Consider the following 17,739-nt stretch of genomic DNA (forward strand, 5'->3'; position numbering starts at 1 on the left):
TATTCCCAATCTGATCCCCCTTCCCCCACCATGCCCTTACTCCAAGAACTTCAGGGCTCAGAAATTGTGGCTCTAAAGACTGAAATGCAGCTTCATTAAAGGATTGCTAATAGAAAGTTGATGGATCAAAAATACTGTAAACATTCTGTGATTCAAGATTCTAACAGGAATTTTATCTTTTAATGATTCAGGTTCTTCCATTTATAGGAAGTAACCTGTGACTCTCAGTGTTCCTTTGGGGTCTCAGCAACTCAACTTCCCTTATTAACAGAATCTTTCCTAACCCAAAGCCTGACAATATGCACAGAAACTTAACCAGCAAGTATACAAAACCTCAGAAGTTCCCTTTCACTTTCACCCTACCCATCTCTACACACAGCCTTTCATTCCAAACACTTAACAAAATTTAAAACTCTAAATAAGGAGATTCTTAACTCTTAAAGATAGGAGCAGTGAGGCTGAAAATCCAGCTAACCATTTACGATTACCCTCAGGAAATGGATAAAAATATACATGCAAATAAAAAGCAGGAATAAAGCAGGCCCCAAGACCTCAAAACCCAACCTGGCTGAAAAGAGGAGAAATAAATATAGATTACAAACCTCAGAGGCTGGAGGGAGAGATGGGACCATCTGCATACTGACATGCAGAAATTTGGCAACACAATGGCAGCTAAATCTCAGAGAGAATGCTGCAGATTATCAAGCAACTTGTACCAACCCCTGTGATCCTTGTAAAGTTTCCCAGAACTTGGGAAGTGAGCCAATTATGGCTTGCCTAGTTCCTGTACTTCCATGGGAGGCAGCAAAGGAAGCATCAGATGACAGTCTATTCCTTAAGAGCTCAAAGCAGTACTCTGGCGGCCTTAGCCCCATTATTGCACCATTTCATATCTTTTTGTTATTCTTCTCCAAAGACCTGATTTGCCTTTGTAACTTCTGTATTTTAAGGTGTTATTATTTTAAATATCAGTATCTTACACCACACAGTAATTTTTCCTCATCTTGGGAAGTTCTTTTCTAATCCCTGCCTACAATAAATGGACCACAATAAAAAGTGGGGCTAAACAATAAGCTTCGGAGGAAAGTTGAATTGAACTTTTAGTTGTAGTTTAAGAGGAAGAGACATAATCTAAGTATTCACTATGATACAGTTTCTCCACCCTAAGAGTCACTGTAATACAGTAAATTCAAGCTTCAAAAATATATGCAACAAAGGCCTAAGCAGATGGTTTATGTGGAAAGGTCCCTTAGGGATGGAAGATTTTTCTCACTATTTAGATATCTCAGAGGTAAGAAAGTTATATCTCAGCAGCCAACAGTAATATCTAGCAATCGCAAGGAAAAAAGCCAATGGATATTAGGGAGAAAAATGCCTTGACCAGCATCATTACCTAGAAGAGATAAATTCTCATCCAAAAATTACTTTCTAGATCACCACAGAAGAATTTTTATTACAGTTTAAGAAGAGATAAGAAACTCTAGCTGGAGCAAAAGAAAAAATATTATAAAACTGGTGTCTGACGACCTGAACAGGGTTTTATTTCTTTTTTCAGTGATAGTGTCATTACTATAAAAGTGATGTTTCCTAGAAAGGTCTGCCAGTTCAAATACAAGTTGGAGTGTGTCCAGCAAAACCAATGAATGCATTTTTCCAAGTAAACTGTTAAATACCATACAAAAAGCAAACTGGCTTAAAAACTGCCCGAGCTGTAAATGTAATTAATTTAAAGAGCACATCCAGGCTATAACTTTTCTTAACATCCCCAACAAAAGAGGTAGATAAAAAGCAAGTTTCCATTGTGGAGCATGGCTTAGTTGAATAAATGAAGAAAGTAAAGGGTTTCGGGGCGGGGGGTGCATTCTTCCTGGACCTGGCACAGTGGCTTGGACCTGTAATCCCAATGCTTTGCTTGAGGCCCAGAGTTCCAGACCAGCCTGGTCAAACATAGTGAGACCCCTGTCTCTACGAAAAAAAAATTTTTTTTAATTAGCGGGGCATGCTGGCACACACCTGTAGTCCTACCTACTAGGGAACCTGAGGGAGGAGGACCACTTAAGCCCAGAAGTTCGAGGTTACAGTGAACTATGATCACCACTGCACTCCAGCTTGGGCAACAGAGTAAAGACCCCATCTCTTTAAAAAAAACAAACATTCTTCCTATAGGGAAGGCTTTCAGGGCAAAATCTGGAGAGGACAGGGGAAGCAAGACAGTTATGACTCTGAGAAATATTCTTTACATTTTTTTTTTCTTCAAAATGAGACCTGGAGAAAATGGCTTAGTTGAGCCTCATTTCCTTATCTATAAAATAAGGTCACATAACGTAAGAGACTGCTTACAGCAGGATTAACAGAAACACCCAGAAATCACTTTAAATGACTGTAAACTATTCGCAGGAACAAAGGATGAGGTTTGCAGATGTTAACAAACTATAGGAATATTGAAACTCTAGCAACTGGGCCAGCATGGAACTAGGCAATGTCCTCAACATAACCCACATGTAAGTGTTTTATTTAAAGCAAGAAAGTTTCTGGCTCTACAGAAGAGGCACGGGAAATTTTGGTGCTACCCCTGCCTAAAGGGGCAGGATGAATTATGGTCCACTAGCAGAGAGTGCTTGGTTTTGAAAACACTGTTCTTCAGTGTTCATGAAGAGGACTAGAGTTAGCCAGGGAGCTTGACAAGTGCCATGTTTGATGACAACTGAGGGCCACTGGAGGAGCTTATGGAGGCTGCTGTCCAGAACATATACCGTTAGTATTTTGGAACTGTTGATCTGACACCCTGACAGTAAAAATAGGAATTCGTTTCTCCCTTTGTGGCAGAGTACACAGGCACTTGGGAACTGCACTGGAATTATTGACACTGTCTCTCCATCATCTCTTCCCTCTCCCCAAAGCTTTGGATTTGAAGCTTCTGTGCACTATAAAGACTGGATGCTGCTATAAATATAACAGATGATCTGATTGTAATTATTCCTAAAACATGCTTAAAAGAGACTATATAAATTAGCAAGACGTTTGAAATGTAATGTATAACTTGGATATTGAAGCATAAAAAGAAGAGCACGACAAATATTCAGTAATGCCTTACATATAAATAAAAATTGTTTAGATTGTTCAATTTTAATGTGCCTTTGAGTACTGCCAACTAGGAATGCCACAGTAAGATAAATGGCAAGAATATCAGGACACCACACTCAATGTTCCCCAGACTGAATTACATGGAACAAGTTAATAATGAGGTTCCTTAGAGAAAGGGGAAGCCCACCCCTCCTCCTGGTTATTCACAATGCATACCCATGTAGTAAAAGCTCCATAAAGTCTTGAAGAAACCTCTTTTAACTTTGTGTAAGTCAGCATTTCCCAAAATTTTTTGACCACAGAACTCTTTTCTTCCCACAAGGAAAATCCAGTGACATCACATTCTGTACAACATGTTTTGGGCAATGCTACTGTAATATACCTCTTATCTCAGCAAACATGTCTACATATCTGGGCTACATCTATGCTAGAGTCCACTGATAGAAAAAACACATGGTATTCACAATCAGCTATACTGGCAAAGCACTCAAGGTTATGAGGTGAGATCACTGTTGTATTTGTGACAATTTCTATCGATGTATGCCAAAAATTGATAAAATTAAGTATTTGGCTATGATCCCAGGTGGGTGTTTTTGCTTCTAAAGCTTAATAAAGAGAGGCAAGAAACCAGGAGATCAAGGTCCTAAGAGCCTTCTACCATCAATCGGTCTGTATGTGTCTTGGGGAAGTTCTGGCATTGGTTTCTTCATATGTAACTTGGAGAGGACTTGACTAAATAATCTGATCTAAAATGAAGCAGGGGAAAGTGGAGCCAGATTTTCTTTGACACGAAGTTTCGCTCTTGTCACCCAGGCTGGACTGCAATGGTGCGATCTCGGCTCACTGCAATCTCCGCCTCCCGGGTTCAAGCAGTTCTCCTGCCTCAGCCTCCTGAATAGCTGGGATTACAGGCGCCCACTACCACACCCAGCTAATTTTTGTATTTTTAGTAGAGACGGGTTTTCGCCATGTTGGCCAGGGTGGTCTCGAACTCCTGACCTCAGGTGATCCACCCGCCTCGGCCTCCCAAAGTGCTGGGATTACAGCCGTGAGCCACCGAACCCAGCTAGTGGGGACGGACTTTCTAGCAATAAAACTTGAAATGTGGCCGGCCGAGTGCGGTGGCTCACGCCTATAATCCTAGCACTTTGGGAAGCCGAGGTGGGTGGATCACTTGGTCAGGAGTTTGAGACTAGCCTGGCCAACATGGCAAAACTCCGTCTCTACTAAAAACACAAAAATTAGCCAGGCGTGGTGGTACACACCTGTAATTCCAACTACTCGGGAGGCTGAGGCAGGAGAATCACTTGAACCCGGGAGGCGGAGGTTGCAGTGAGCTGAGATCGCACCACTGCATTCCAGCCTGGGTGACAGAGCGAGACTCCATCTCAAAAAAAAAAAAAAAAAGCTTGAAAAGTGGCTTTGGATGTTGCATCACTTGCCACCTGTTTCAGCCTAGTCCCCTAAAACAAAAAAAAAGCATTCAAGGGTGAGGAAGAAATTACTCCCTGTTTCAGGATAAAGAGTAACTTACAAACTAATACACACGAGAAGACAATATATGTGGAATAAAAAATTGCAGGTTTGGGCCGGGCACGGTGGCTCATGCCTGTAATCTCAGCACTTTGGGAGGCCGAGGTGGGCAGATCACCTGAGGTCAGGAGTTCGAGACCAGATTGGCCAACATGGCAAAACCTGCCTCTACTAAAAATACAAAAATTAGCCGGGAGTGGTCACAGGTGCCTGTAATCCCAGCTACTCAGGAGGATGAGGCAGGAGAATCGCCTGAGCCTGGGAGCCGGAGGTTGCAGTGAGCCGAGATCGCACCATTGCACTCCAGCCTGGGTGACAGAACGAGACTCTCTCCAAAACAAAAACAAACAAAAACAATTTCAGGCTTCAAAGCAGAAAAGGAGGGAAAAATAAATAAAACCTCATGAAAAGTCACAAAGACCAGGGAAAGGTTCATGTGCTAATGCCTTTAAAAAAAATGTTTAACTACAAACTGACTAGATAAAACTCCTTCAAGGTGCTAATTTTGGTACACTAGAGGGTACATTGGTTCTTTCAGGCTTTTAAGATGCCCACTTAAAGCACCACAGTAGCAATTTACTTAATGGTAATCTTTAAATGTGAAAAAATGAATGCCTTCTCAAATGTGCCTATTACCCTAGGGAAATTGTTTACTCCTCTGATAAAACAGAATGAAATCCATTTCCCAGCAACCAAGGTACAAACAACTGCAAGTAAATCAGGTTAGAATTAACTACCATGAGGGCAATTTTTAAAATTAATAAACCTCTTAGAATACAAATCTTACCTATACACAGGATTTCTGCTGTAAAATGAAAACACACACACACACACACACACACACACACACACACACACGGACAGGGAGGAGAGATAAAGCCATTTGAAATAATTTTTATTAGAGTGGATACATTCAAAACGCATGACTTCACAAAAACAAACACCACTCACACTAAAGGCCAAACCACCCTCAAACCAAACAATTTTCCACAAAACAAATGTTTTTTACCAAATAAGACAAACAGTAGTTAGAAGTTCTATTCAAGTGTATGATTGAAAATAGCAATGGGGTATTTCTAAAGCACACATAGGGGGTATCTAGAACCATTATAAGAATTTACAGCCAACATTAAAAAATGCCTAGGAAGCTTTAAACAGAAAATAATACTTTCAGCTAAATCATGAAACAACACAGTAGTTGTAGGTTTCTTCATTAGGAAACCTTTGCTCAGTGGAATGCAAGCAGCTTAGTTATGACTAGTACTCAAAAATTAAAAGTTCATAAAGACTCAATTCTCCTGACTGCAATGCATTTCACTCCACTTTGCATTATTATAAAAAGCACATGTGTATGCAACATGTTAATACAATTCTAAGTCTATTCTTACTCTACTTTGTAAACTCGGATATGATGTAAAATGTTCTACATGCTGTCAAATAGAAAATAGTTATAGCATTACTTAAGGGAAGAAAAATGGCAGAACCCAATGAAATATAGGCAGTCCTCAAAGAATGGAATTAAAGTGCATTTGCATTGGTAGCATTATTAATGAGGACTGATAGACCTCAAATTAATGGTGGACTGATAGTCTGATTACTTCAGATGGACAGGAATCTGAATGATCTTTATATAGTCAGTGTACTTGAGTATTCTACAATGTTCTGCTGACATCTCAGCTTGGTTCCCAGTCATTTACTATAAGCAAATACAACTATTCCCTGCATGCTGAGCACAGCTAAACTAAAACAAAACAAAAACAAAAAGGAGAAGGGTAGAAATACAAATGTGTCAAACCAATAGAAAATTGCCTATGATGAGAACGTTCAGCTATAAGACTACATGGGGCTTCCTCATAATTCTCAATGCAACTCTCAAAAGACACCTCCAATAGAAGAGTTGTTAAATGCTTTAACCAATACATATGTTCAGAAGGAAGAAACTTCTTTGGATGTGAGATTAGTCCTTTAGACTGCTTCTTCAATCCTAAAAATAGTATATAAGAGAAAAACTGGGGTTCTCCTAATAGTTGCAGGTCTATCTCAGAAAGCAATGTACCAGAATGCTGTTGGACTCAAATTTTATGAATTTAGAATCCAATTCTGTCCAATATACCTTTGAGTTTTACTTCTATTTTCATACTGTGAAATAACCATGTAATAAAGTACCAAGGAATGAAATATTCACTGCAAATAAGGGGAAGTTCATACATGCATTCCAGATGGCGTGAATGAACAGCCTGTAAGAAAAAAAAAAAGAAAATAACAAGTGTTGGCAAGGATGTGGAGTAATTGGAACCCTCATAAATTGCTGGTGGGACTGTAAAATGATTCAGCTCCTATGAGAAACAGTTTGGCAGTTCATTAGAAAGTTAAACATAGAATTACCATATGACCCCACAATTCCACTCCTAAGCATAGGCCCAAAAGAATTGAAAACAGGTATCAGAACAAAAACTTGTGCATGCATGATCATAGCAGAACTATTCAAAAGGTGGAAACAGTCCGGTGCAGTGGCTCATGCCTGTAATCACAGTACTTTGGGAGGCCAAGGTGGGCGGATCACCTGAGGTCAGTAGTTCGAGCCAGCATGGCCAACATGGTGAAACCCTGTCTCTACTAAAAATACAAAAATTATCCAGGCGTGGTGGCAGATGCCTGTAATCCCAGCTACTTGGGAGGCTGAGGCAGGAAAATCGCTTGAACCCAGGAGGCAGAGATTACATTGAGCTGAGATCACACCACTGCACTCCAGCCAGGGCAACAGAGCAAGATTCTGTCTCAAAAAAAAAAAAAAAAGGTGGAAACAACCCAAATGTCCATAACTGATGAATGGATAAACACAATGTGGTATATCCATACAATGAAATATTATTCAGCCATAAACATGAATGAAGCATTGATATGTTCCACAATGTGAATGAATCTCAAAAACATTATGCCAAGTGAAAGAAGCCAGACACAAAAGGTCACATAATGCATAATTCCATCATATGAAATATGCAGAATAGGTTAATCCATAAAAACAGAAAGCAGATTGGTAGTTACCAGGTGCTAGGGGGAGGGGAGAATGCAGAGTAACTGTTTAATAAGTATGGAGTTTCCTTTTAAGGAGATAAAAATGTTCCGGAACTAGGTACGAGTTTGTGGTTATAAAAAATATAAATGTACTAAATTCCAATAGATTGTTCACTTTACAATGGTTAGTTTTATGTTATGTGAATTTCACCTCAATAAAAAAGTAACTCCCTTGCCTAATAGCGGGTCACAAGGTAAATCCGTTAACACAGTTGATGCATCCATTCAACCAATATTTATTGAGCTCCTACTATGTGTACAGCACTAGAGACAGGGTGATGAGTAAAAAAGACATAGTCCCTGCCTTCAAGGAGCTTAGAGTATAGGGAGAGGGGAGACCAGGCATTCATCAAATGCTCATACAACTCAGCTAAGTGCCAAGAATGATGGCTGCACAGTACCCTGAGGGCTAACCTAGCTAGGACCACACAACAACCATGTGCAACACAAACCTAACCATATTGCTCCTCCAGGCCCCACTTGAATCGTTTCCCATTGATCTTAGAACTGAAAATTAAAATCCTTATTCTGACCTGCAAAGTTTTATACACAGTCTGGTCTCTTCCTCCTATTTCTTCAACTTCATTTGCCCTCCTCTTCTCTTTCTCTATTATAACCCATTGGCCTTTTTTCCATTCCAGGTAAGCCGGAGGACCCTTCTTGTCCCTGAGTATTCCACTGTTTCCCTCGGCATAGAATACTCTTCCCTCTTTACCTGCTGATAATAATCCTTCAGATCTCAACAACCATAATTTTATCATTAACCCTTCTCTGGTGACAATCAAAATGAAGACAGACCAACAATTTGTTCTCCAAAATCTATGTCTGCTACAGGGAATTTACAATGAGCAAAGCAAAGCATGAAGAAAATCTCAATTCAGTTTCTCAAAAAGCCGAAACACCAAGTCTCTTCAAAGTCTCCCCCAAAAGTCTCCTCAAGCATACCTATCAAAATTTACTAAAAGAAATCCTGTGAGAAGTCCTTGACTTTGCAGAAACTGCTTTAAGAAAAACCACCTTCTAATTAGTTTCAGTAAAAACAAGGCAGTGATTATGACAAAAACTTTGTACAGTCTACTACGACACTTTAGTTCATTAAACATAATTTAATGTGACTGGTTGTTGTGATGCCTTGTTAACTGATTTTAAACATACTTCAGACAATTTTCTCCTGAACAGTATTCAGATTCATCATTTCCAGCTGATTAAACAGTTGATTAAAATGATGGTTAAAGCTATTTCTATTGTTATAAAAAGTCAGGCTTTAGGCCAGAGATATAATCCCCAATGTAATATTGTTTCTGTGAAGAAAATCAGATTCAATTTACATTATTTTGACTTACAGAAAATTTTCTGTGAACATAACCTGCCATAAAATACAAGGACAATTGTAAAAGGTTTTCAGAAGGGCCTATCATCTGGCACTAGTGTGTACCATGGAACAGAGGCTGGGCACAAGACAAACATTCAAATCAGCCAGTCATGAGCTGTTCTCTTTTTAAGTTTATCTCACTTAATAATCATAAACTGGGGCAGGGTATTTTTCACAGCATTGATTTCTCTGCAAGCAGAGCAGGGAGAAATATCACCAACCTATATAAAGTCTCATACAAAAAAAAAAAGACTGAAGGGTGGGAAGGGGGTGAGGGATAAAAGACTACAAATTGGGTTCAGTGTATACTGCTCGGGTGATGGGTGCACCAAAATCTCACAAATCACACTAAAGAACTTACTCATGTAACCAAATACCACTTGTTCCCCAAAAATCTATGGAAATAAAAAAAAATTTTTTTAAAGACTCTGCCAAAGCCGTCAAAGGACACTGATGTGATATAACATTATCTTTGCACTTTTTAGAACCTGAAAATTACATTTTAAAGAATAACATCTCAATGATTAACAGATATTATTTATTTATACAGATATTTGACATAACAATTAGTAATGAAGCCCACACAAAGTGCTAATAAATGAGTAAATAACAGCATGTAATCAACGGCACTATTTGTTGGGTCATAGTCTCTACAACACTACTGGGCAATCAACTCTAAACCTAGATACTCTACTACAATTAGACAACAAGACTTGTTTCAGTAGTTTTCATCCACACACTTGAATTTTTATAAATACAAAATACTAGTTAATGAACTGTGTCTAAACCTTTCTAAGACCAAAGAATTGTTTCTACAAAGGGTGAGGTGGAGTAGAGAAGGAGAACTGCAGGTTGAAATGATTGGTGGTACAAGGGCTTGGAGAAGAAAGCTATTTGTTCAAATGAAACTCCAAATGAGAATATTAAAATTCAACATTCAAGAGCTGCAGAGAGGTAAGGAAAACTCTCCTTTCATTGATGTTCAAAAGACAAGAGAGAAAATTTTCTCCTATCAGCTTTTGCCATCCCCATGCTGAGACTACAGTGAATCTTGTGTAGAAAAACAACTAGAACACCTAAGTGGTATATTTCAATCACAAAAATTGCCACTTATGAAATTTTCTGGTACCTTGGGATGGAAAAGGCAATAAACAATAAAGTTTTTAAAACATTATACATACATACACATATATACACACTCCATCTTGCTCTGGAGCTCAGAAACAATGGAACCTAGTAAGGTGATTTTTTTAAGTGATTTCCCTAAGGAAAGTTATTTCTTCCTCATTCCCCTAGCTATTTTCCTGGGACTAGGACCTTATCAGGTTATAACTCAAAGACAGGCCCATTGCTATCCAAGGCTCCACTTATCTTGCCTTGCATTGCCCTGCCCAGAATGCATGAGCAGGTTTTTTTGTTTTGTTTTGTTTTGCTTTTTTGAGACAGTCTCCTTCTGTCGCCCAGGCTGGAGTGCAGTGGTGCAATCTCGGCTCACTGCAAGCTCCGCCTTCCAGGCTCACGCCATTCTCCTGCCTCAGCCTCCCAAGTAGCTGGGACTACAGGCACCCGCCACCACACGCACCTAATTTGTTTGTATTTTTAGTAGAGGCAGGGTTTCACCGTGTTAGCCAGGATGGTCTCGATCTCCTGACCTCATGATCTGCCCACCTCAGCCTCCCAAAGTGAGCAGGTTTTAAATTCCATACATGCCCTCCAAGGGTACCAATCTTCCTCCTGCCATGTGCCATAGAGTAACTCTCCCCCTTTTCTTCCACTCTTTCACCTTTTGCCATTGTGAAAAGTATCAGCTGGGTAGTAGGTACAGGCTGAGGCGAAGCCCAATCACTTCTCTCCTTTTGCTTGCATTCTACCTCTCACTGACCTCTGAGCTAGGGCTGTATCAATTCCTGCAATAGGCAAGTTTACAATCTCATAGAGTTGACAGGAAACACAAGTAGGACATAAGTGAAGGAAGTATACAAGTATATTTGCAGCGCACTGCTAAGTAAATACAGAAGAAAGGAATAAGAGTTGCTGAAATGTAGAGGCTGACTGGGGCTGTGTAGAGTTTGTCTTAAATTTCCAAGAGATTAATGTGTCTGAGCGTTGGGTAATTTTGGCCTCTTGTGATCTAGAATACGATCAAATTAGTTTGAAAATCTTTGTATAATTCACACGTGCCAGGCTCCAAAGCTAGAGTCTGCATACAATGACAAGAGAATTTTATTTTCAGTTGTATACTGTGCTTGGTTTCAGAGCTACTCTAACAAACCTTACTTTCCCTTGCCATTCTAACTTCATTTTCCACTAGTAGTCTCCAGCAAGAATGCTCTGCTGTCATCAAATTCAACTCCCACCTCATTTTCTCGCCAAGTATCTCAGTTTATTCCCAACTGCTGTTCTCTTGGACTGGAATTGTCTGCATGACTCTCCTTGAAAGTAAACTGAAAGTTCAACTAATGCCAAATTCAGCAGCTTAATTAAGAGTCCCTGTAACATATGGAAGGCTGCAGATACATAAAATTGGCGAACCCTTACAAACTGGCTTCCCCTCAAGGTGATCAGCCAGTGATTCTTGAAGCTGTGTCTTATTCTCTTAGGATACAACAGGACTTCTTCTGCAGTAAGGATAAGTAACACCTAAGTGTCTGTTACGTGCAGATGAAGAATTCTATAGATGGACAGATGGAAAGATGGATGGATGGAAGAATTACAAACAGATATGGCTCACTCATTTGATTAAACAGGCCTAGCCCCAAAATCAGAGTATCATTTAGAGTCATTTGAGATCACCAAGGGTCATCAAGTTATGTATGACCAGAGATGAAAATATAGTATAAACAAGGTTGGAGCCTCAATGTTTAACTGTCTCATGAATATCTTCTGATGGGTATATTTTTGATGCTCAAAAATCAGAGGTACTCCAATATTTGCAATTTTAATGGCCTTTTTTCATAGAGCATGGCAATTACCAGGTTGTTTCAAAGAGGCTGTACAAGGGATGATGAAGAACAGAAGCATACTGGCTATGTGTATCAGTTCTACAGCCAGATATCTGGGTTCAAATATTGGTTCTGCCACTTATTAGTTATGTAACCTGGGGCAAGCTCCTTAACCATGTGATGTCTCCGTTTTCCCACCAGTCTCAAAGGGGGTGATTATGTTGATGACAACTTATAAAGCAATTATGAAACAGTGCCTTCATATTGTAAATTCTGAAAAAAAATTGTTAGTTGTGTTATATAGCACAATGGAATAATAAATTCCTTTGCTGCCAATAACTAGTTGCTTCTGACACAGAAAAAAAAAAAAAAAAAACTGATGTCCATGGAAAAAAATATAATTCTAATACAAATAGGTGAAATATATCTGCAGGGTTATTACACTTGAAACTCAGGGAGCACAAATGAAAGAAATTAACATTAACTTTGTTTAACTAAAAAACATATATACAGTCTTTGCGAAACAGAAACAGAGAGAAACCTTATAAAATCAAAATGACCATGAATAGTTTTGTAAATGAACTATGCCACGCTAACCAGATAACACTTCTTAATTAGCATATGAACAAAAGACAGAATAGTACATTGTGACTTCATTCAAGACTTCAATAAAACAAAATGCTTGCAAAAAGGAAAGAAAAATCAGCTTCAAAAGGTTCAGCAAAGGTTATGATAAATGACTCAGTTTAGGGTTGAATGCAAGGAGTAGCAGAGAGTGGAGGGCTCTGGGTAAGCACTAGACTGGAAGCAAAAATAAACAGCATGTGTAATCAAATTCACCCAACTGTGTCATACCACGTGGCCCTGCAATACCTGCAATGCAGGAAAGGCCTGGTGCCGAGTAAGAAGAAAGCACATATGCAGGGCAAGCAGTGGGAAGAAACCTTCCATACTGCCCTGGTAGCACCCTAACTAAAGAGGAGAAGATGGTCAGAGCAGCTAACAGCTCTGAACAAGAAGGGGGCCACAGATTTAGAATTGCAAATGGTTGGCCTCAGACATTCACCTTCTCCTATCATTCTTTCCAAATCAAATCAATAATCTGTGTGTGTGTAGGGGCCTGTGTATTTGTGAGATCCCCTAATCCAAAGGCCTATCCCATTTTATTGAAACAAATATTTAAAGAACATGGAATGAGCTAGACACAGTGATAAGCATAATCCCCATGCTAAATTAGGAAGCTTATCTTACCAGAAAGCCAACTCTGTATCTCAGTTCCCCCTCTCTGAGTCTGTTTTCCCATTCATAAAATGTGGGAGTTGAATAAAAAGGTTCCTGTGGTTATCTAATATTGTACAGATTTACCAAAAATTTGTCAAGTTAGCACCCTGAAGATGGAATGTTCAAAAAGATAAAATGAGCATAAGCAGGTATTTACTTAAAAGAATGACAGATGATTAAGTGGTTAAGGGGTTGTGAGCAACATTAGGTCCTGGTGGACACACTTGTTTGCCTCTCAGTTTCTCTAGTGCACCTCACCTCCCCAGGGCCTGGACCCAACATTTCCTCCCATCACTGATAAGCCTCAGGCCCAAGGGACCCTGTCTCTTTCTTTAGGGGGTTCATAGCCTCCAGTCAGCTCAAAACAGGCTTCCAGCTAGTGCCCTAGCACTAGCTTGCCTTGCTAGAATGCCAGCTCCCTAAGCAGCAGTGGCTCTGTGTTTGATTTAGTGACCAGAGGGCAACGTGGAACAGAACTAAATTAGGAACCCCTACAGAGATTTGCTTTAAAAAACTAGAGAAACCACCACAAATGTTTCTGCTTTTTCATTAATGCATTTATTAACAATAAATGTTTAAAGCAATTTATTTTTATCAGGAGAAGTCAGGGATTTTTGAGAGAAAAGTAAAGGGGAATATATGTAGGGAGTGAAGCAGTGAGAGAAGTCTGAATATATAGTTCAATTATTCCAGTGAGTAGAGGAAATGGAGACCTTGATGTGCTTCATACTAAGTATAAATTACATTAATTAGAGCTTTTAAACATTGAACAATTAAGTTTACATCAATCAAGTTTATACATAAAATACTCCTAAAGGCAACAACACTTTAATTTTTACTGTATTCATCTTTATCAACTACTGTCTTTATTCATAATTCCCTCTATTTAAAGCCCAAAGCTTTCCCAAACAACTGTTCTTGGCAAAAGAACTCTCGCTAATTTTCTGCAATTCTCATTATCCATCATTCTTACAGCTAAAACCTTTAAATCTTTGGAATCACTTTTAAAACACGCTTATGCTTGCCAAATACTGTCCCATTCTTTTTAAATATGCTTGAATAGATTTGCTTTGGGAATAATTACGTTTAAGAAACTGCCAAAGCAACAGGGAAGTTGTACACCACTATAGAGATCGTTCAGATTGTTGTGTGGGGATCTCTGTCACATAAACTTCATTATGGATCTTCGGGTTTCACTATGATCATCCAAAAATAAGTCTGACTTATACGTTCATATTTAAAAGAAAAGTTTGCAATAAAGGGCCATGCAATGCTTGACCTTGAGAAATAGTGCCTCTTGTATGAATCCAGGTAACCTCTGGCTATTAATCGGTATGTTATATAACAAACCGGAATAAGCTTTGCTAAGGAGCTTCAATTTTACTAATGTCCAGTTGTTTCCAACCTGGTGAACACTAGATTTCCTTCCTAAATTATTTTTACCCAAAAGAATTCTTAAACAGCTAAATTATAAGACTTTGTGGTATCAGTGGCTATAAATCTCAGTAAGGACCACCTCTGGACTTAATTTAGAGAAATGGAGTATATCTGATAACTAGGAATAAAGAGCTAATCAAAACTGGCTTTGTAAATGTTAAAGTAAGGTTGGGTTAGCAATTGTCCATAGCATTAAGTATGCAATCCATTGTGTAACTCCTAAGGTTTACTTTACTTTTGCTGCTATTCTTTTTTCTTTTTTAAAATAAATTAATAGATTAATAAAAACACAACCACCCAGTTGCTATAGGGAAAGCAGGATTTGGGCTCTAATGGTGACCATAAAACACTATGAAGAAACGCTTTCGTTCACTCCTAGGAATACATTTAAAATTTAAAAGAAACATAAACATAGATCATAAGTAAGGATTTTGGCTACATTTCTAAAATAGCGTGTTCATTGTTATAGTTTGTATTTTGACTGAAACAGACTGATACTAGTTAGAATAAACATTAGGATTTGCAGTAGGAAGCCTATAATGTAGAACTTTAATCAGGTTCAGACCCAGGCAGTATCTGCAAAAGGAAACGGTTGGTGGAAGCGACTGACCAGTGACTCCTGTGGCACTCTGCACTGCTTACATGGCATTTACTGAAAATGCCTGTACAAAAAAAAAAAAATTGTGGGACTCAAAGGCCAATTACATCTACCCATGACTCTCATCCAATTGCCTATCCTCATCTACTTACTGCTCTGGGCTTCCTTCTTCCACTCCACATACATGACCTAATTGTTTCCCTTCCCTCTCTCTCTCCCATCCATTAAACTAAGTCCTGGGCCAGGCGCAGTGGCTCACACCTGTAATCCCAACACTTTGGGAGGCCCAGACAAGCAGATTGCTTGAGCTCAGGAGTTCGAGACAAGCCTGGGCAACATAGTAAAACTTCTTCTCTACAAATACAAAACAATTACCTGGGCATGGTGGCGTGCACGCCTGTAGTCCAAGCTACTCGGGAGATTGAGGCAGGAGGATCAGTTGACCCTGGGAGGCAGAGATTGCAGTGAGTCAAGATCGCGCCACTGCACTCCAGCTTGGGCAACAGAGTGAGACCCTGTCTCATCAACAAACAAACAAACTAGCTATGTCCTATATGGCTGGGTGCAGGGGCTTACACCTATAATCCCAGCACTTTGGGAAGCTGAGGTGGGAGGACTCTGCTTGAGCCCAGGAGTTCGAGACCAGCCTGGGCAACACAGTGAGACCTCATCTCTACAAAAAAAATCAAAAAATTAGCTGGATGTGGTGGCTCACGCCTGTAATCCCAGTTATTCCAGAGGCTGAGGCAGGATGATCATCTGAGCCTAGGAGGTTGATGTTGCAGTGAGCTATGATTGTGCCACTGCACTCTAGATTGGAAATCAGAGCAAGAACCTATCTCAAAAAAAAAAAAAAAAACTACGTCTTATAGAACCTGCCATCCTTGTTAATCAAACTCTCTATATCTTAACATCAGAAACCCTACCTTACAACCACCCACATTCCTTGAAACTTGGCTGTCTTCTTAAAATTCTTCCCCCTGTGAACCTCTTAACTATGTAACTCAGAGGGCAATAAGCAAGCTTCCTCTTGCCTCCCCCTTGCTTATAGAGTCTATTACTCCATACTCATGGCATCATTCCTTTAGTTTGATATCATCTGGAGATACCAGCTTTTACCCATCCTCATCATGGTCATCTATCCATCTCCTTGGACATGTGCCTTCATTCATTTGGGTCACTGGTGGCCTCTCCATCTCATCTCCTGCCATCATCTGATGAAATCTGAACACACCATCTTATAGTTCTCAGACTTCTTATCTGTAGTGACCTTTACCATCCGTTGTCATCACTATCAAACACCGGTCTCTGGTCACTTATTGCCCACTGGCTGAAGAGTTTGAAATTTGGCTTTCAAACTTGTTCTCTATGCCAACACTTGCCATGGTACTTGAAAATTCTATCATCCACATGCAACACCCACCCCAATCCAGAAACCTAGATTGCTGAGTCCCAAAACTCCTTTGCTTTAAGGATCTTCACCTCCGCTCTTTTTTACCTACCTCTTCTATAGTGAGAGAGTAGGATCTGTTATCACATATTGCTTCATCCCTGACACATAATAGCCCTCTCTCATTTTTCAGCTCCATAACTTCTACTACATAGCTCTTTAAGACCTCTACTCTCTTTTTTGTTTTTTTTTAAGAGACAGGGGTCTCACTATGTTGCCCAGGTTGGAGTGCAGTGGCTATTCACAGGCATAATCATGTGCAATGCAGCCTTGAACACCTGGGCTCAAGTGACCTTCCCATTTCAGCCTCCTGAGTAGCTGGGCCTACAGGCATGTAGCACTGCACTCAGCTAAAGACTACTACTCTTTTGACTCTACCCTCAGTTTCTCAAAGCCCTTACCAGTCCTCACCTACACTTTCCCTCTGATCTCTGAACACCATATTGATTCATGGAACCTATTCTCTCACTAGCCCTCTCAATTCCTTCCCAACCTGGCTTTCTGCCATAAATGACTTACCTACAAAGCTCTAAATCCAGGACCAATCTCGCAAACTGCTTTCTTCATTCCTGCATGTAGGAGGCTGAGAACAGTTTTGGTAAAACCACACGGATAAAAAATTAATGTCATTACAAATTCTTCAGTGCTACTCCACAAACCTCCACTTGTCTTCCTTCATCTGACTCTCCACTTACCCTAAATGCTCATTTCAAAGCTTCATGACTCTCAAGTCCCCTATCACAATCCTCTCTATATGGGTGACCTTGCTCCTACATCCCTTAGAAAATCAGGGTCATCTAGGAAGCATTCCCTCACACTGTGTGCACATCAGCTCTTTCCTTCCAGTTTGAGAAAGAATAAAGTATCTCTTCTCCCATTCAAGACTCACAAAGAGCCTCTACCTATGTTTTGATCTCTATCTCCCCATATTTTTCGACCAATAATTATCCTGTCTTTCCTATACTGT

The 17,739-nt window shown here is 39.7% G+C and overlaps 1 protein-coding gene across 19 annotated transcripts in view; it reads right to left on the reverse strand.

The window, feature by feature from the left end:
• ATP11C (ATPase phospholipid transporting 11C) overlaps window positions 1–17,739 on the reverse strand; it is a 206,048-nt gene that overhangs the window by 105,175 nt on the left and 83,134 nt on the right. For 4 of the 19 annotated variants that reach the window (XM_024353212.3, XM_063804120.1, XM_024353210.3 and 1 more), the window contains exon 1: window positions 603–743. The exons of 13 other annotated variants lie outside the window; for them this stretch is intronic. In XM_024353212.3, the coding sequence (XP_024208980.1) occupies window positions 603–638 (36 nt within the window). In that variant the 5' untranslated portion in view covers window positions 639–743. Of the gene's footprint in view, window positions 1–602; window positions 744–17,739 lie in introns of those variants that run through there. 2 more of the 19 variants (XM_024353215.3, XM_024353214.3) reach the window with 1 other exon arrangement.

Source organism: Pan troglodytes, chromosome X (genome assembly GCF_028858775.2).
Source record: "Pan troglodytes isolate AG18354 chromosome X, NHGRI_mPanTro3-v2.0_pri, whole genome shotgun sequence".
NCBI classification, from domain to species: Eukaryota; Metazoa; Chordata; class Mammalia; order Primates; family Hominidae; genus Pan; species Pan troglodytes.